Source organism: Lissotriton vulgaris, chromosome 8, assembly GCF_964263255.1.
Source record: "Lissotriton vulgaris chromosome 8, aLisVul1.2, whole genome shotgun sequence".
Lineage (NCBI taxonomy): Eukaryota > Metazoa > Chordata > Amphibia > Caudata > Salamandridae > Lissotriton > Lissotriton vulgaris.
This window is the reverse complement of record NC_141696.1, coordinates 1,228,053,584-1,228,073,814: the sequence shown is the minus strand read 5'-3', so window position 1 is coordinate 1,228,073,814 and position 20,231 is coordinate 1,228,053,584. Positions and strand designations below refer to the sequence as shown.

The 20,231-nt window shown below is 43.5% G+C and overlaps 1 protein-coding gene across 6 annotated transcripts in view; it reads left to right on the top strand.

The window, feature by feature from the left end:
- FRY (FRY microtubule binding protein) overlaps positions 1 to 20,231 on the top strand; it is a 674,187-nt gene that overhangs the window by 547,815 nt on the left and 106,141 nt on the right. For all 6 annotated transcript variants that reach the window (XM_086935130.1, XM_086935129.1, XM_086935133.1 and 3 more), the window contains exons 42-49: positions 85 to 272; positions 3,864 to 3,958; positions 6,166 to 6,773; positions 8,127 to 8,224; positions 8,341 to 8,511; positions 13,025 to 13,165; positions 18,310 to 18,489; positions 19,710 to 19,871. In XM_086935130.1, the coding sequence (XP_086791256.1) occupies positions 85 to 272; positions 3,864 to 3,958; positions 6,166 to 6,773; positions 8,127 to 8,224; positions 8,341 to 8,511; positions 13,025 to 13,165; positions 18,310 to 18,489; positions 19,710 to 19,871 (1,643 nt within the window). The remainder of the gene's footprint in view (positions 1 to 84; positions 273 to 3,863; positions 3,959 to 6,165; positions 6,774 to 8,126; positions 8,225 to 8,340; positions 8,512 to 13,024; positions 13,166 to 18,309; positions 18,490 to 19,709; positions 19,872 to 20,231) is intronic.

Sequence of the window (20,231 nt, the reverse complement as noted above, 5' to 3'; positions counted from 1 at the left end):
GCTAGCCTGCTCTGGATTCCTCATCTCGCCCATGAATCTGATATTTGATAGTAAGCTTGCTTTACTGTTTCATTACTCCTACAGGTTTCCATCTCGAGCAGCACCTGAGTGAGGTTGCGCTGCAGACAGCCCTGGCCAGCTCTTCGAGGCACTATGCAGGTCGCTCGTTCCAGATACTGAGGGCGCTGAAGCAGCCGCTCTCGGCGCATGCCCTGTCTGACCTTGTCTCAAGGTTGGTGGAAGTCATTGGAGAACATGGCGATGAGATCCAGGTAAAGGGAATATTTATTGCATTTTGTGTTCCTCTAGCGACCACAAATCATTTTAACGTACGCTTGCTGGTTCCTTTTGACTTCAGAAACATCAAAATAACTGATGGCAGCACTCAGACAAGGCAGTACAAACATCATCAGTCTTGTGCCTTCGGTCAGGCCACGTGCCAGTGTGCAAGATGCAGTCCTTTCGTTTTTCGTCTTTTCCAGCCTTCATTTTAGCAGTTAAATACTTGTTAATTGAGGTGAATTTTCATTTCAACAATACAGCTCTCTTTTCACTGAAGTAATCTCCTGACGTCATGGTGTTGCACGTTCATTATAGCTGTTCATTGAAGCTGAAAACCAGTTAGGTGACTCTTTCTTTGGCAAATCTAATCCTGGCCTGTTCCAGCACACGAGGGCCCGCCTGCTGCAGGCCGCTGGTCTTGGAAGCCCAAGCCTGCAAAGGCGGATGCAAGGGCTGCATGGTCCATAATACTCTGTGGCCCTAATGAAGGAAGGGGCCCTCCTGTGATCATGTCTGTAGTGCACTCTCTGAATGCTACCAAATCTCTTTTTTTTCTTTCTTTACTTTTGACTGCTCATAAATACATTAATTTATCATGATTCCACTAGAATCAACTATTAAATCATATTTTCCTTTAGATGTTCTACACGATTAATTAATTTAGGATTTGTTATACTACAACATAAGGGCAAGTTTCGATTTTTATGAATAATAGCTAATGTTAGGGAGTTACTTAGAATGGTGGGAGTGCCGAAGTGTAATATCTGTTGTGACTAAGGGCCTGCTCACGATAATGGCGGAGGGGATACTGCGTCACGGATATCCCGTTCGCCGTATTACATTTCTATTATATCCTGTGGAATTTGTAATACAGCAGACGGGATATCCATCGCGTTTGTGATGCAGTATTCCTTCTGCCAATAATGAAATTATTCATTCAGAAAAGAAAAGACTCGGGAACAGTAGAATATGGTGACAAGGTTATTATATTTTGTGACAAAGTGGGTGCTACCTCCATCTCGGGTGGACAGTGACTTCTATGTGCAAGTGGGTCACCCTTGCTCGGCTATAGGGGGATGCAATTCTTCCAAGACCTCTTTGACACATCAGCACACAGAGCGCAGGCATGGACCTGATGGCTTTTCATCAAGCAGGACAGAGAAAATGAGTTCAGGAGTTGCAAATTGCTTCTGGAAATACTGTACCTGGACCCTGTGCACCTTAGGCTAACTAAGTTGAAATTTACATTAAAAAACCAATATTCAGGAGTTTGATAACAGACTACAGTAAACATTGGTCTGCAGAAGAAGGATCTGGTCAGAGTGAGTAGACGTGTTAGGGAATGGGACATGGTCACGCATCTTTGGGGTAATTGACTCTGCAAGGTTTTGGTTTCAACAGCTTCAAGAGTAACTTGATGCCTTCTATTCCTGGCACTGGATGGCAAGGTACCCATAAGCTGGGAAAAATAAATAACCTCTGGACAGTGGGGAGGCTCCATAAAGGTATCTTTGAGTGCCACTGAAGTGGGTAATAGGAACACAACCAAAACAGCAGAAGTGATGGATAAAGCACTATATGAAATCAAGTCATGATTGTCACTTTAACATCATGATCACAATCATACTACACACGAATGCACAGGACTTCATCAGCCCACCCTAACCACCCCATACATGCCGACTGTGTGTGACGTCTAGCCTAGTATGTTTTCACCCCAATAATATTGTGGGTGTCACAAAACCACCTTCATATGATGAAGGACACTAATAATGAGCACAATGTAAATTAAAATGTTCACCAGGCACCAGGCCAACCAGGTGACACAGTTCTTTTGCATTCTATTGGGGATGCATTCAGATCACATAGCATGCAGATGGCCATCTTGGTTGAAATGTGCTATTTCAATGCTGCGTCCATTATTACAAATGTTGTTCGTTATGGTTTAGGACAGTGTTTTATTTTGGTATGCACCTTTTGGGAATCCAGCTTCACAAAAGGTTGAAAAGCTAGAGAACTTCCAATGACATCTGTTTGGAACTTTCAGTTTAAATGCTATGCGACTTCCACTTCTGTTGGTGACATGGATTCCCTGATAGAAGTGAAAACAGTGCTTTTGAGGTTGTTCTCTCTGGGTTTCTAAACGAGACCTTATGAGGTCTTGGGTTTTCCTACTCCTTCCACATCCTTTAAACAAAGGTGGCATCCACAGGCACCACTAACAGGCAGTAGTTGACCGCAAAGTCCAGATGCAAAATGCACAACAGTATTTGGAATTCCTTGTTACCCAACCAGTAATTATCTTGGACATCTTTAATGTTCCATGGGAAACCGCAATTAAGATGTATGTATGTATGTATTTATAATCTTTTATAGCGCGTATCTGTCACCCCACGGGTATCCTGGCGCTTTGACTGATGAAAATCCTGCTATACATCCTACTGGAATTTAGATGACCGAATCAGGCATTGCCTTTGCAACGCGTTCGGAACAACACATGCGTCTTAACCACTCATTCCTTTACCACGCATGTCGTTACAATGACATGCCTTAGATAAAGTGCTGTTGGACTTTAAAGTCCTGTGCTTTCCCTACTGTTGAACAGACTGGAGTAGGAATAGTAAATTATACTTTCCCAAAGTCCATCGCTTTTCCTAAGGCAAGTCTTTGTAAAGACTTGCATGGTAAAAGAATGCGTGGTTAAGATGCATTCCTCATTCCGACTGTGTTATTAAGGAATGCGTGATTTAGGCATGCATGGTTGTGTCATACAACCATGTTCCACTGTTTCCACCATCATCTCTGTCTTTTATCAGGTTACTCTCTACAGGCTGTCCATCAGCAGCTGCACGTGAAGAGCCCTTTTTAGGTTGCTATCTCATGCGGTCTGGTTTTTCATAAAAAAAATTCTCAATGAAGAGATACTTTGCTCTTAGTACAGCCTACAGTGGCTATTGAGCCATTTTTCCCTTGGCAATAGCTGGTGACTTGCAGCATTGTGACTTCCACACCGAGGCCAGTTACGCTTTACCGGATTGTGGCAGCCAGCGGCATTTATTAACCAGTACCCTCCCTTTTGAGCCTCGCCAAGAGCAGTGCATATGACTTCATTGTTGCACAAGTAAAAATTCAAGAATAAATCAAAAATGTAACACATATTAACCAATTGATATACCAAGGGCCATTTTAATAACAAAGACACATTTAATTGGATGATAGATTAAGACAATGAGGCCACTCAGTCTTCCTGTTTCTTTTCTGTGCAGACACCTTGTTTGAGTAGCAGGACTCTTGTAACAGACATTGGCCAGAAATTATGTTAGCTCCTATGAGAGACTCTTAAATGCAATGTTCATTTTGAAGGCTTTCTTTTAATGTCTAGGTGTGAGTGATGATCACTCTTTGTCCAAAATCCACCACTGTATAATGTACAATTATCAGGCCATTGTATCGCGCTGCATGCAGATTGTACACGTGGACTGAAATTAACACCACCCGCACTTTGCCCAGTGTATGCATTCCTCTCCGGGGGTGGCAAGTGAATTGTCTTTCTAAAATGCCTTTCTTTACTCATTTGCCAGGGCTATGTCATGGAAGCTCTCCTGACCCTAGAAGCTGCAGTGGATAATTTGTCAGACTGCCTGAAGAACAGTGATTTGCTGGCAGTTTTATCCCGGTAAGATCCATGTGTGGTAGTAATTCGTGTTCTAGTTGCATACTGACCCTGATCGAATTATTGATCAAGTCTCGTCATACATATATGTGGCTTGGATAGTAACTAGACAACTGCACTAATCATGCAATTGAGGAGCTTTTAAAGCAGTTTTTACTTAATTATTTTAACTGAAAATCCCATTGACTGTCCTTGAGCCGCCTATATTTGGTTCTAACCAGATGTGCTCTGGTCAGCTGCTATACATTTATTTTCTAAGTATTAATGATCTTGAGCCGGATGGATGCTATGCACGTGCACTGTATTTATAGTATCAGGGCCTCTTTGAAATGCACTTTATTAGTGAGCCAAATTGTTTTGATTGGTTTTTAAATCATCTATGCGGCCCAGCAATTGATGTTCTTCTGGTCAGTTGTATTCATGTGTCCTTTCAAGAATTCCCGCTCTAGAACTGTCCAATGGCCACGCAATAGTACTCTCGTAGTAGAAAGGCCATCTTGGGAAGCTTTTTACAAATGGCTTGCTTTGATGATCTTTTAATTATCTACGTGGTTCTAGAATTCTTGCTACTTTGATCAGCCCCAATGAACAGTTTGTTTTATAAGTATCAGCCTTTTAGAGCCGGTTGTTTTACTGTGCATTAGCATGTTTTACCATAAATGTTATGTTTTAGTTATTGAATTATGTTATTTAATCTTACAAGTGAAATTATCTTGCTATGTGCATTGTATGCCCTGTCTATGGCAGGCTGACACAATAAATACAATTGGAAAAAAATAAAATTGTTCTAGTTGTTGGGCGGGTTGGCTTCTTATCAGTGATTGAAACTGTAGAAATAAATCAATGCACCAAAACAGCAGTTTGCACCATCTTATAACAAACAACAAGCTTTATGCGGTAGATCCACTTTAATCCGTTAATTCAACATTTTTTGTCTTCTTATCCATCACTCCAGATATTCCCCTGATGACCACCAGATACAGTAGTGTCACAGTGGATGCCTGGGGAATTCTGCCTTTGCAGCAGTACTTTATTAAAATAATAATAATAATATTAATAATTCAATTAGGCATGGGGAGATTAAGTGATTTGCCCAGGATTACAGGATGTTGTGCAGACGCCGAGACTCAAACTGGTTCCCCAGTAGCAAGGTCGGCAGCTCTGACCCTCGTGCCATATAATATATTGGGCGTTTTTATGTAGTGCAATCTCGACGTGAAGGTATTGGAGTGCATTACAGGAGTACCACTAGCATTACACAGGAGTCCTTAGGCATGGGGGGATTGAGAGATTTGCCCAGAATCATAGGATGTTTAGGAGACGCCGGGACTCGAACCGGTTCCCCAGTAGCAAGGTAGGCATCTCTGACTGTAGTGCCACACCCTCTCATCCTTTCACTTGAATTATGTTCGACAGCAGCCTGTGCTGTTGTACAACATGTCTAAAACATTGACAAAACCAATTGATATTGCATAAGCAAAACCTACTGGCTTTGCTAATGCTTGATAATAAAGTGACGGGAGCCTGATCAATGAATGCCCTGTAGAGGGTCTACCAGACTCATTCAATAGCAAAAGCTGTCCAGGGTGCTGAAATGTAGCAACTCCAAACGGCTTTCTGAAAAACTGCAACCGTTAAAGTATTTCAGCTGAGAATGATGAATATGTTTGCTGAGGAACACACTGGAGATGATGAAGGTCTGTAGTGTTCTCGGTGAAAATATGATATATCCAGTCTGCCCTTCGAGCTATTAAAAACGCTGTAGCGACCTAGAAATGAATAACATGTTTTAAGTTTGGAATTCCTTAAAAAATCTCCATAATGGAGCAAAGGAAATTGGTGTAAATAGCATGGTTGAACAGTAACTAAAGCTAAATCAATTTAGAAGGCGACATTTTATGATTTCATAATGACTGACAAGCACGTTCTTAGTAGCCTTATGACATCAGTTACTGTCTTTATTGTTGTACCCATGGGAGCAAAATCTAAACATTATGGTGAGGCAACGAGAACGACTGCCAGTGTTGTGGTCAAGCTAAAGCTAGATACTGCTTTTGATAAACTGCAAACATTGGACAGTTTTTTTAGTGAGTTTTGCACTAATCCATACATTGTGGTAAAGGTAAGGATGTGGATTTAATGTACATGTCTTTTTTGTAGGTTTTCTAACCATATTTCACGTGTGTGTTTGATTAACTCACTTTATTCAGGTCATCCTCGCCTGATCTGACTTCAGGGGCCAAACAGACTGCAAACCGGAAAAGCACTGGGCAATTAAATGTAAACGCCGGAGGCTTGGGTGGCAATACCACCACCGCAGAACGCAGCAGACACCAAAGGAGCTTCTCTGTGCCAAAGAAGTTTGGTGATGTGGACAAGTCGTCCGACCCCCCGCGCAGCGCCACGCTGGACAGGATTCAGGCCTGCACACAGCAAGGCGTGGCCTCGAAAACCAGGAGCTCTTCCTCTCTGAAGGACAGCATCACGGACCCCTCCCATATCAATAACCCGACCAACCTCCTAGCCACCATCTTTTGGGTGGCGGTCGCTTTGATGGAGTCGGACTTCGAATTTGAGTATCTGATGGCGTTGAGGTTGCTTAATAAACTGCTGTCCCACTTACCCCTTGAGAAAACCGAAAACAGGGAGAAGCTGGAGAAGTTGCAGGGTCAGCTGAAGTGGACTGACTTTTCTGGCTTACAGCAGCTGCTATTGAAAGGATTCACGTCTCTCACTACGACAGACCTGACCCTCCAGCTCTTCAGCACCCTTACGCCCGTGTCGCGGATATCCATGGTGGACGCCTCTCAAGCAATAGGTAAAGCTTAGACACCTTTCAATGCTTATTTTAAATTACTATGCAGGCCAAGCTAGACAACAATAACGCACATTGTGATATAATTGCACCCACATCAGCATAGCTCTTTAAAAAGATGACAAGAACATCACTGATACGTTTTAAGACCGATGAGGTGCTGACATCTGGTGTGATCTTCATCTTACAAGTTCAAATCCTTAGGGGGCCAACTCAGCCTATTGTCTTTCGGAGGTGGGGGAATAGAGCAGCATTGCATTTGGTAATAGTAACACCTATTATTTACAGAGCACGTGAACAGTACGACTGCAGTATAAAGCGCTATATAAAAAATAAATTGCTCCTAGCATTATTCTTCAGTGTTAGTTTAACACTGTCACGTGGTTGGAGCAGAGAATTGCTGTAAATAACAAAAGTTTTTAAATATTAAAACACTTGGCTCACAGCGAGAGGGCCATGCATACATTTCCTACAGATTAGACAGTTCCCATAACATAGAACGCTATGTTCTCACTTAAGGGGCCGCTTATTAGAGCTCAGAATGTGCATTCTTTGAAAGAGATAGCCAGCATTGTTTTACACTTTTTGCAGCTTGTGATATGATTGTTATTGTAGTCATCTCCGAATTGTAATGCTCACCGGTGCTTGACATCTTATTCAGTGCAATATATGTGATGATTTGCATTTGCGATAATACTACATTTTATTAATATTGAATACATTAGTCTCTATAAATGTGCGATTGTTATATAAGCTCTTCCACTATAGCCAAAGTAAAATCTATTTATATTTAGGAAATGGGCATTGTTAATTTATTTTTATTTTTTTATTGGTATTTTCACATTACACTATCATCATATTAACCCGTGGGGCGAGACTCACTAAGCTGTTTTGTCTAAGTAAGCTAAGTCTGCACAAAAACATGCTGTATACGTAGTACACTACACATGATTCTCAAAACCAGGAGTAGGTACAATCTTCTAGTTTAGGTATGTCCTGCCTCTACTAACTTAAACCCAAATAAGAGCACCATAAACTCAACCAAATGATGCGAGGCTTCTTTGGAAAGATTATTACAAAGGCGAAAAGGTTAGGAAGGCTAATTCCATACCTGTGTGAATCGCCCCTATAGTCTTCATTGTAAATTTAAGCTCTATGTATGTGTGTGTGCAGATAGGACCCTCAAACAAACACAAGAAGTTGTTCATCAAGTTCTTCCAGTCATTCCATGCTTTAGTGCAGGAAGTAGCAAGATCATTTACTGTATTTATTCCCTCGTGTAGGAAATGTGTTGTTGCTGTGATATGTTGTTCTTCTCCTACCAAAAGCCTGCACTGATTGTGTTGTCTGCACCAGGGTTCCCATTGAATGTCTTGTGTCTCCTGCCTCATTTGATTCAGCACTTTGACACACCGAGCCAGTTCTGTAAGGATGTTGCAGAAAGGATCGCTCAGGTAGGAAACACCTCTTCCATGCCTATCCTTACAGGCGCTGTTCATGTGTGCCTTTTGCCCGTTGCTTGTCAACCACACGCAGGTTCTTAACCAACTGCTATGTGGCTCTCTACCAGGTGTGCCTGGAAGAAAAGAACCCGAAGCTAGCAAACCTTGCACACGTCATGACCCTCTATAAGACGCATACATACACGAGAGACTGCGCTACCTGGGTGAACGTTGTTTGCCGCTATCTCCACGAAGCGTTCACAGACATAACTTTGAATATGGTGACATACTTGGCTGAGGTAAGCATTCTGATTAACGTGGTGTCTATACTAATAGTTTTGTAAGTGCCTAATCTGGCTGTACTATACTAATGGTTTTGTAAGTGCTTAATCCCGTGGTACAAAGAGACACACTGGTTTCCCCACACGCACATAATGTCATCAAGTGAACGTTTTTGTTCCAGAATTGTCCAATTGGACCATGTTATTTCTTCAATAAATACTATTAAAAAAAGGTGTATAGCTCTCAGTGCTAGGGTGAATTAAAGAAGTGGGGATGTCTACCTTTCGTTGCCGTATTCTTACACTGTATGGTATTGGGCTTCCCTGGAGATTCATTGCTCACAAACATCTCACCTACATCATACTGATGAATCCAAGCAAGGCAAAACCTCTTTGTGGTTGTTCAGCTCTTTTGTGAGATCAAGAAGAAAATCTGTGTGTCAATTTGCTCAACAACTGTGGTTGTGGCACGTGACACGACTTCAGTGTGGATTACACTTTGTATCTATTGACAGTAACCACACCTTCTTTGACACTACTATGCCTCAGTGGCTATCATATATGCCTGGGCATGTCAGTACCAGGATGTCGCTCCCACAAAGTATTGCTCAGTCAGACAGCTCTTTATGTCCATGTTTGAATGTCTCTGGTCGCCCATGTTCAGTTTGGTGAACATATTACTTTGATGTGTCTACACCACTGGTATTTTTTTTTCCATGTTGCAGACTTCCTGGTACGGTTGCTGAGTGTTCATCAATGTGGGTCAGTGTGAACCGAGCTGGGATGAAAGTGGTGCCAGAGTTCTCCTTTTTGATCATCAGAACCTGCTTCAGCATTTAGTTTATTTAAACACCAGAAAAATCAGTATTTTGCTCAACAGGTGATGATGCTGATTTGGCCATCTCTTACAGCTGGGGCTTAAACATGTGACCAGCCTGATTTTATTCTTGTTTGCATGGCCAGTGAATGTTCTTGATTTACTAACGAAGCCTAATTCTGGAAGTGATAATGGTGGTGTCATGTTTCACCTTGCATAGATTACCTTGACGCTGAGTGTCAGTGACTGTGGTGCCTGTATTCTTCATTACTGCTTGGTGGTAAATAGTGATAGCCCTTTATTTTTTGTATCCATAGTTGGTCCCATGCCATTGCGGACCATCAATGACTGGTGTAGGGTCATTCAGAATGTAAAAAGGGAACAACTTTTTAATGTATGGAAATCTTTAATACCATGAAATACATCTTTCGAGAAGAGAAAAATGGTTGCCCATTTACAAAAATCCCACAACAGAGATTAGGCCTTAGTACCTGCACCTTTCATAGTGAAGCGTAAAGTGAAACTATATGCTAAATGTCTATTCTGGGGATTAACTTAGGGATGATGAATGGTGCATGGTTCCAGTGAGGTCTGAGCTGTCTGCCGTGATCTATACCGGACGAAGGAAGCCAACAGCTCCATCTTACTAGAGAGAGGGCATCCGTAGCTCCACTGAGGGGCCGATTACAAGTCTGGCGGTCCACGGACCACCAGTCTCGAGGGGACGCTGCACACTCCCCACCGCCCTAATGCGATTAGGGCGGTCGGAGCATCATTGACCCACCGCAGCTGCCCGATAACCGCCGTTCCCTGGCGATGTTGTGGCAGTCAGGATGCCGCAATATGCTTGGCGGGACTGCCGCGGTCCCGCCAAGCATAATACGAATTTCCTCTCTGCCAGAGGTGCCATGGAGGTTCCTACTCCATGAGCACCATGGCAGAGAGAAAACAAAGGGGGATCTGCAGGGCTCCTTGTGCTTCCTCCGCATTACGATGCATGCAGGGGGCACAACATAGCCCCCCCTGTGTGCATGCACCCCAGTTCCGGCTTGGTATGGATTTTTTAGTCCATGCCGTGGAGGAATATGTGGTTGTGGCCACAGAGGAATCCATTGTGCTCTACTGAATCCAAGTGGTAGCTAGGATGAAGGGGGGAGAGAGCCCCAGACAATGATGTAAATTGCAGGGCTCTTCCAAGACTTTCCAAAGATCCTTCGTAGTGGCTCAGACATTGGGGTGTCAACGAGTGGTGAAAGAGTGTCTCTGAAGCTTCTCTTCCCCTTTGTTCCCAGGAAGGAATACACCTCCGCAAGTGCTTAATTTCAAAGTATATTTTAAATTGTGCTCTCTCTGAGCCTCTCTCTCCCCAATGACAGACAGCCCACAGGGCAGCACCAGGTTCGCTCTGTTGTACACAGGTCTAATGAGCAGCCACAACGGGTTCTAGCCTCTTAAAATGAGTGCTAGTGGGTCCCAGCGGTATCCGCCAGAGCAAAGTAACTACCCAGTCAATATTAAATATCGCCCTCTCTCCCTCTCTCTTCCCCCCCCCCCTCCCCCCCTCTCCCTTTCTATATTTCTCTTTCTCACATTCCCTCATTTCATAAGTGTTGTGTAAACCGTGCAGCAAAGAGTCCTGGGCCCATCCAATTAGTGTCCTTCGCATCGGCAATCCCAGCACAAATTAACTACTGTCTCCCACAGGGTAGCAGGTACATTTTTAGACGTGAGCCCTGGAATCGGAGCGCAAAAGCGCCTCCCTCAAGCCATTTTAAACTGTCAAACTTTGTTAAAATGTAGAGTGTATAAATGGGCGACAGTTGCACTTGTTCTCAAGAGCTCCGCCCCACACCTTCAGCTCACCCCCTGGGTACAGTAAAAACCAAAGTAACTGAAAAAAACATTAGACTTGCGGAGGTGGAGCGTTGAGGTACGTTGTTTGAGCGACCTCCGGTGGTCATTGCTGCAACCTGCAGTTCTGCATGTAGTGAGTTTCAGGTAATCCTATCCAGTGACCGTACACGAATGTATTAGCAAGGAGCTTGCTAAACATCTTTATAAATGTCTTGGTATGTTATAGTTTCTGTGGGGCACTTCTATAAAGAAAAGTGTATAGATAGATAGATAGATAGATAGATAGATAGATAGATAGATAGATAGATAGATAGAGAGACACTTTGCCCTCTTATGCATTCTTCTTTGGAGGAGTATGTTTAATCACATGGGAATGCACTTGTCCTCAACCTCATAAATGTAGGAGTGGCAGAAGGCCGAGCATCCTTTAAAGTATCCTGCTCCTTTAGGGAGACAGTTCCCTAGATATAAAACAGGGGGGCGCTTTGCATATTTGTTTATTAATTGGGAAGAGCCATATGTTCCGTCAGCTGGAGTGCCTAGGGTACATGAGCTAATAAATTCACAAAATTCGCTTTAAACCAAATTTGTTATTTGTGTTTTTAGCCCTGTTAGAAGGATTGTTATACACTTTTTGCTAGTTTTACTGTTTATAATTTGCAAGTAGTTTTTTTATTGTATGTTACTGAGTTTCCTATTTATGTTACTATTTATAATTTGCTATGGTTGAGCTCAGCAAAACATATACGTTGTAATAGTGGACAATTCAAGCACTGACGGGCAGGAGGGCGCTCGGTTCGAACTATGTGCATCAGAGCGCTCTGTCAACCCGTTAGAATCAGTCGTTTTCAGCACCCTGGACAAACAATGATTGTACTCTGGTATTGGGGTGTGTTTCTTGTAGAGTGGCCGGCCTGATTTCCGGGCAGCCCTGCTCTTACAGGATGAATGTGGCTTGCTCTCCTGTGCTTTCATTCTGCTGCTTTGATTGCATTGCTATTCCAGTGCATTGAGGGAAAGCAGGCCCACAATTTAAGGAACGCTTCGGCCAACGCATTTGAAAACTAGAGACCTTAAGCCCATGAAGCAATTCGCTTGGGCCCGCGCATGTTCCAATTAGGACAACACCCCCTCCTGGGGAAGGCAGGAGGCAGTCGCCGTTTTCCACCGCCCGCTCAGGAGGTGCAGAGGGGTCCCTGTGGCAGGACTCTTTCCAAAGCAGACTGGAGGGCCAGAGTCTGCAAGATTCCCAGGGAGAGGTTGGCGCTGCGGCCAGGGCGACTGACGCTGGAATCTGGAGATCACGGTTCGATACCCGGCGACAGATTAGCCCAGCACCATGTGACTTTGGGCAATAGCATGCTTAATCTTCCTGACTACCCCCTAGCGCCTGGAGACCCTTACGAATGATTGTTGGCGCTTTACAGATGTGGATTATTATTATTATTATAGGGTTTAGCACCCAGCTGCTCCTGTGCTGCCAAGCCTCTGGTCCCCCATCCAGGGGTGGGCTGGAGCTCCCACTGGTGCGTGTTAAAGTGATGGATTCTCCTGAGCCTCCAGGGTGCCTTCTCATGGTGGCAGGGGACTCTCAAGCAGCGCCTAACATATGTTCTGCTGCACAAGTGCACCCTGAGCGAGTGCGGCCTTACACTGCGCACGGGTGATACATTGTCATGTCTTGGTATGTTGCCACACTGGCTTCTTTTTACATGATCTGGTGCCAACACTGCACATTATCTCCATACCTAACATTAGTATCGGTTTGCTTTAGACTTTCTCCTCTATTTTGTTTTCATGTTTGACAGATGTTTTTAAGGAAAGGAGTACACGTCATTGTTTATTTCTTTTGCTTCTCAGCTGCTAGAGAAAGGTCTACCGAGCATGCAGCAATCCCTCCTGCAAATGATCTACAGCCTTCTGTGTCACATGGACCTCTCGGGCATTCCTGTGAAGCAATTCAACATGGAAGTATTGAAGACCATTGAAAAATACGTGCAGGTGAGTGCCTACTGTGAGTTAATGTTGTGCCATTGAATATTATACTCTCTGTGCAGTGCAGAATGTATGCTTACGTCTGACTCCTACATGTACGTCAGAGGATATGGAAAATGATTGCAGTTTGAGGACCACAGAGCAGCTGCAGAGGCTCGAAGAGCTGGGCATATTCCATGCAGATGTGCATATTTGGAGTATATTAACACAAGGGGCAATGTTTATTTTATTTTATCTTGTGTGGTAGCCTAACTCCGTAATCAGTGGCATATTTAGTTTGTGCTGCTGAATTTGAATCTCTTTTGAGTTGTCATTAATGTTTTCTATAACATCTCAAAATTTAAAAGAAAGCATTCTGACATTTGTCCTAGAGTTTTATGCTTTAGTTTAGTAGCTTCCATGTTTCTGAATCATGAGGATACTGTGAGCCAGTGATAACCCACAGATTTATTTTCAATTGAAATCTCTGGCGAGGGCTACATTTATCCTTTCAGGGCATACATGTTTGTTTTTATCCGACTCAATGGTACTCATTTTATCAACCTCGGAAGTGTGAAAGGCTCTGTGGACTCACCAGGATTTGAACCTGTGACATTGAAGTGAAACAGATTCCTGCAGTTCAAACCAATGAGCCACCAGACTTGGCTGATAGGGGCATGCCAAGCATTGGAGGGAAACGAGTCAAGATTATACAACATGAGTAAATAAATGAAGTTCCTTTTGCTGCTCTGTACCACAAAATCCATTTCAGTTAATGGCAGCGGCATTGAAGTGCCGCACAATGCAGCTAAATTGTTGCTTCACATATCTTTTGAGACTTCTGGGGTCTGTCGGAATCATAAGGGGGATCACTTGTTTTTTTAATGGTAGTCTGTGTAGTGATTTGGATCACCAGGTGTGTGTGGCTTTGGTGAATACCCCTTGATAGTGCAAGGTATGGAGGGGCAAGATCTTTATCTGGGATGTTGTATCTTAATAAAGGCATTTATTAACCATAGAGTCAATCTGCCAAGTGTCTGACGGGGTAGGAGTGTGAATGCGACAGGTAGGGCAGGATATGGACACTTAAGCAATGAATTGAAATAAAGGGGATGATTAGGAAGGATTTTATGTGGTCTGGTTTCCCAAGTGCTAAGGAATTTGAGGTGTTTTTCTGCTTGGTAGGTGGTTGGGAGGTCAGCCTTGCAGATGTCTACTGGGCAGAAGTGATTAATGGGTTGATTAAACTTCAGAGTCCAGGTTCAGTGTAAAGTGTAGGGGAGGATGTTATGACTAGAAAAGTCAAAGGAGAATTTGATGGTTTTCTGGAAAGACAATGAGGTAAAGTAAATGCTTTTGTTTGTGGCTGGGACCGGCTTTACAGTGTCTTGTAGCCAGTACCCGTAGCAGGAAGACAGTGGTTTATGATCAAAGAAATGGTTTTGAGGGAACCCCATGGCTCGAGAGTCTCCACTCTAATCAACACCACAGAAGAAATAACTGTGGATCTCTGAGCACTTCCAAGGTAAGTGAACCAGTTCCCGGGCTGCACATTTAGAAGCTTTGGGCCCCTATAGGCTGTTGGTCTCCATGGCTCAGCCACGCTATCACATCACCTGTTTGCTTAGGAGACGATTAAGTGGAAAGATTGTTGAAATTTTCTAGGATGTTAATTAGGGTGGAAGGATGGACCCCTTTATTCATGAGAATCCTCTAAGAGCTATTCCTGAGGTCTCCTCTTCTTCTTTCCCACCCTTTTTTCTCATTTTTGCTCTGTTCTTTCTTTCTCGCCATCTTTCTTGTTCTTTGATCTCTATCTCTCGCCACTCCAACCTAACTCCACAGTATACCTCTCTCATTTTGACCTTGATTAATTCATCGTATTTTCTTTCGTGTACATCACAGAAAGTGTTGAAAGTAGTGATCAATTGCTGACTGCTAGACCTGTCATTCTTGGGGTGGTTTCTCCTAACTTTTTGTCTTATGTATTTGCTGACTTAGTTTTTGCTGGCCTTAGGACTCTGCACACTTTACCGCTGCTACCCACTTGCAAAGTGCATGAGCGCTCTGCTCTAAACATGGTAACATTGGCTTATACCCAATTGACATACTTAATTTACTTAAGTCCCTATTAAAAAAAACTACATGTACCCAGGGCCTGTAAATTAAAGGCTACCAGTTTGCCTGCAGCACTGGTTGTGCAACCCACGTAAGTAGCCCTTTAAACTTGTCTTAGGTCTGCCATTGCAGAGCCTGTGTATGTAGTTTTAATCTGCTATCAGACCTGGCAAAATAAACCTTTCGCTAGGCCCAAGCCTTCCTTTTTAATTCATATAAGTCACCCATAAGATAAACCCTGGACAGCACTGAGGGCAGGGTGTAATTTAATTAAAAAGTAGAATATGTACTTTTAAGTTTCACATGTCCTGGTAGTGAAAACCTCTTAAATATTGTTTTCCACTAATGCAAGGACTATCTCTCCCGTAGGATAGCATTGGAGTTGACTTATTACACTTTATAACTGTTATTTCCAAATGGGATAGTATGGTTGATTCATGTTTGGTGTCTCCGGAATCCTAATTTAAAATCCTAACCTATGGTGAAACCAGATTTTAAATTACAATTCTGACAATTTATTTTAAGGTTTTTGTAGAGCGCGTAGTAACCCGTGAGCATCCCAGCGCTAGAACCTAGAAAGTCAGGAGGGAACAGTAGCGGAAAAGACGGGAAGATCAGGGGAAGAGGAGGGTTTTCAGAGCTTTTCTATATTTATTTATTTAGAACTTTGGCATTTTCTTACCTTAGAAAATCATAGGAGAATGGATCACTTGTACCTGTATTACAACCAGGGTCTGGTATGTTAGCCATCTTAAAAATCCCTCAATCGCGTAGTGGATCACATGGACTAAGAGGTGCTATAGAATAGTAGCACTTCTATGTATGCAATGCATTGATTTTAACCTTGCCAAACCTCCAACTGAATAAAATTCCCGTGTTGCAGTGATGTAGGTAATTTTAAATTCACTTCCCTTACATTCACTTCATTTCTGATCACTACTGTTGTCACTAGTACGCCTACCTCCGGGTGTAGGAAAGCATATTTTGAAAAACGACCAAATGATTATGCTTTCACGTTACGTAAGAAGCAGATAATCAAGATATACCGATCCGCCATTCCTGTACGTGAATGAGGGTTGTTAAGACTGCTAACATACCAGACCATGGTTGTAATACAGGTACAAGTGATCCATTCTCCTATGATTTTCAATCCTCACCTAGAAGCCGAATGGATTTCCGCTTCTCTCTCCCTCCTCTGATTAAATAGTATTTTCTTACCTTAACCATTTGGTGCCTGCAGCCTGTTTCTGGTGTGTAGTTGATAGTTGGGCTTGGTGTATTCCTCCTAGACAGCCACACACATTGGCAGCTTAGGTGTGACTGGATGGACCATCACTGGCAGGATGGGAGGAAGGAGTTGGATCCTGCCTCGCTTACATCTGAATAAGTTGTGTCCTGTCTCCGAACAAAGGTCTGCATACCCCCTTTAGTTAGTCTGTAACCAGTGCAGGGAAGGCAGAGCATCTGTGCACTTCAAATGCATGCATGCCTGCAGAAGCTGTTCCCCATTTCTAAGGCCCAACTGTGTATAAAACAAGGAACTCAGACCCCAGCACTTCAATGCATTTCTGGACCTGTGGATACATTGCCAGGAAGGACTGCTGTGCTACTGAAAGGCTGCCACTCTGCTGGACTCCTGCTTTGATGTTCTGACCTGCCTGCTGCCCTCTTGCCTAGGTGAGAAGGACTGGACCTGCATCTCTTGAACCCAAAACCCAGAGGGACTGCAAGGGCTAGTTGGCTGGCCTTCTGAAGCCTCAGGTAAATAATCAGCTTTCAACGACCTTACATCGGCATTGGGACTCTACCATCTGTGAGTCTAACATGCCAAGTGTGCCACCCTTTGAAGTGGGCTTAAGTGACTTTAGCAGCCTCTGGATCCAGTGAAACCAACACATCTCTACTGCTGTGCAACGCAACCCCGGGCAGAACTAACGCATATCCACTGCTGTGTAGATTGGGCTCATCGCAATTATGCACGTCACCACTGCAACCCTCAACACCTTCGGAAACCGCCAATGTGCACCGCATCCTCAGCACAGTTCCTCGCATCCCTTGTCAATGGCAGCCATGACAACGGACTCTGCATCATAGCCTCACAGCTCTTGGGACCTAACGCATTGCCCCGACTGCGCGCTGCAACCTCGACACTAGGCTTAACAGTGCAAGCCCTATCTACAGCATCCTCAGCGATGACACAGGCTCTCGCATCGCAGCCTTGTTGTATCTCGGGAATTAACGCATCACTTTGACTGCGCAACACATTTTCAACGTGGATCCTCGCAACGCTCCGCAAACCAGGATTTAAGTTACCTTGTTCACTGGACCTAACTGGGTCCCTGTAGCTGGTCTGCACTCTGTTGTGGTCGGCATGACCTTATGACTTTGTCCCAGTCTGGCGTGACAAGATTTCCACAGTTGGCGCTTTGGTCTTTTTTTGACCTATTTTACCTAAAATTTTAAAAGTCAAAATCTCTGGTTTCTACTAATTGGATTTTTGTCGTTTTGGTCTTCTTTTATTTATTAAATTAAGCTCTAATTTTCTAACCTGATGTGTAATATTTTTATGTGGTGTTTTCACTGTGTTACTGTTTGAAGTGCTGCACAAATACTTTACACATTTGCTCTAAGTTAAGCCTGACTGCACTGTGCCAAGCTACCAGGGGGTGAGCACAGGTAGATTTGGGGTTTGCTTGTGCCTTCCCCTGCCTGGGACTGTGGTTGTTGCTTGACCAGGGTCACACCCCAGCCAACCAGTGACCCAATTTCTAAGATTGACACTGGTTCCATTTGTGCAGGGCCAAAACATCTTTTCTGATTTGCAGAGAAGCTTCAAAACCAATCGAGAGGGACACCCTCACTCAGTATTCCCTAGTTGGTCATAGGAATTCAAGTAGCTCTTTTCATCATCTTTTTTCGGTTTATTAAAGTTAAGGCAACGGCACTTAAAATGTGATTTGTTTTATTGTTGAATCATGCACCATTGCACAAAAAAATGGGGTCTTCCAATATATTAACCCACTTTGGTGGATTTCTGTTTTTTTAATCTAAAGAGCATCCACTGGAAAGAAGCTCTCAACATTCTGAAGCTCGTGGTTTCCCGATCCGCAAGCCTGGTGTTACCCGCACACAAGCACAGCGGGCTATCGAAAATGGAGATAAGTCGACTTTGGAACACCTCGTCCAAGGAATTGCCTGGAAAAACTCTTGAGTTTCACTTCGACATTTCTGAGGTAAAGATGGAAGACCTACTGGGTGAAAATAGGTATCCCATGTATTACAGAAGCTCACACCTAACACAGACAAATAGCACAAGCATGTTGAAAACCCGAACGATGGAAGCACAATGCATGACAGAGCAAGGCACTTATAGAAGCCAATTGAAGTGCCCATTTTTGGGAAGAAATCCCCTTCCAGTTCAGTCTAATGGACACTTTGTGATAGAGAATGCGCGCCAAAATACGTGACCTATCTATGCTTTGATAAATAATACATCTAGTCCAGAGTCTGCTCTAGACGACGTTTGTGTTGAATTCAAGTTCAGCAGGCCAGCACTTTACTTTATTACTGGGTTTAACTCTCCTGCTCCTTAAAACACATTTCTAGATGAGATAATATTTAAAATTGAGAACATTTGAATCAAGCCCTGGTCCAGTGACTTTGAAAATATCTGTATATATCTTAGCTTGTTACTAGATGTCATCTGAGCACATGTCACTATAATTAATCTTTGTACTGAAAAAAGTCTTGTGAAGGAAGCTCATTCTTCTGAATGCAATTCTTCAGCCATGCTCTGAACTGCATGGTTTGTCGAACAAGCGCTCCGTAGAGCCGAGCGCTGCCTCGGCGTTGCACAGTGAAGCGAGCATCTCTTTCCTCTTCACGCCACAGTGAGCTGGTGCACATTCTGAGAGCAGCTGAGTTCATTCATCAATTATTGAGAGAGCAGAAACTGTTCAGGGCTTCCCATCTGCTTCTCTTGATGGGCTGTGGAGGCAGTGCTTGCAAAATTGACAGCAGCAGATCGAAAACAACTTGCCCTTTTTAAAAGGATGCAGCCATTGGTTTCACATTACAGCTTTTCATCTTCTTCATGATGTAAAATAACAAATGTAGTCTGCCTGGTGGTCTGTAATGGGAATGACCTGTCAGATGAGTCGCAGTCAGATGATCTTGCAGCCCCATTATATTGGTGCTGCCTGCAGCCAAAACGACTTCTGTGCGTAGCACGCGTCTATGTATCTTGACTAGTAAGGTGCTTCCGGGGAGGGGAATTTCTGGAAGCCACATTCATTGCTTCGTCTGCAAACATTAAGATTTAATGCATGGTTCAGAACGTCCGGACTATTTATCAAGCAAAGACACAGGTGGAGCTAATGCTGGTTCTCTTCAATTCTCTAATGTTTGTTCAGTGATCCGCTTTGCAGTGAGCTCTTCTTTTCTCTCCTTGAAGACTCCAATTATCGGAAGGCGCTTTGATGATTTGCAGAGTTCCTCAGGCCGCGATGGCAAGACCAGAGCAATGGCAGCCACTCGAAGTACATCCTCAACATCCTCTGGTTCCAATTCCAACGTGCTGGTCCCAGTGAGTTGGAAAAGGCCTCAGACCTCACAGGTAACATTTACATTTTAATGAGTATGTTGTGTTCAGCATGTTTTAATGAAGACCTTCTAGTCGACTTGAGTTGCAATTTGTGGGTAAATCAACCCAGTGTGGGAGCCCTACCAGGCATGAACATGGCGTTGTTCTGGTAGGGAGCCCTGACTGCACCATAAACTACGTTTGAATGAGTACTGTTTACGCTAGCCTGTTGAGCCCATTTAAGGAAGATGAGCCGCGTTGCTCTTGATAACATAAGCAGGTAAAAAATAGTCAACCCTTCATTCACAAGGTGTAGTTGTAAATTCAGTGTCCAACTACAAGACAAGTGGAGCAATCTCTAAACCAAGGGAAGGCTGACAACATTTGCCCTTT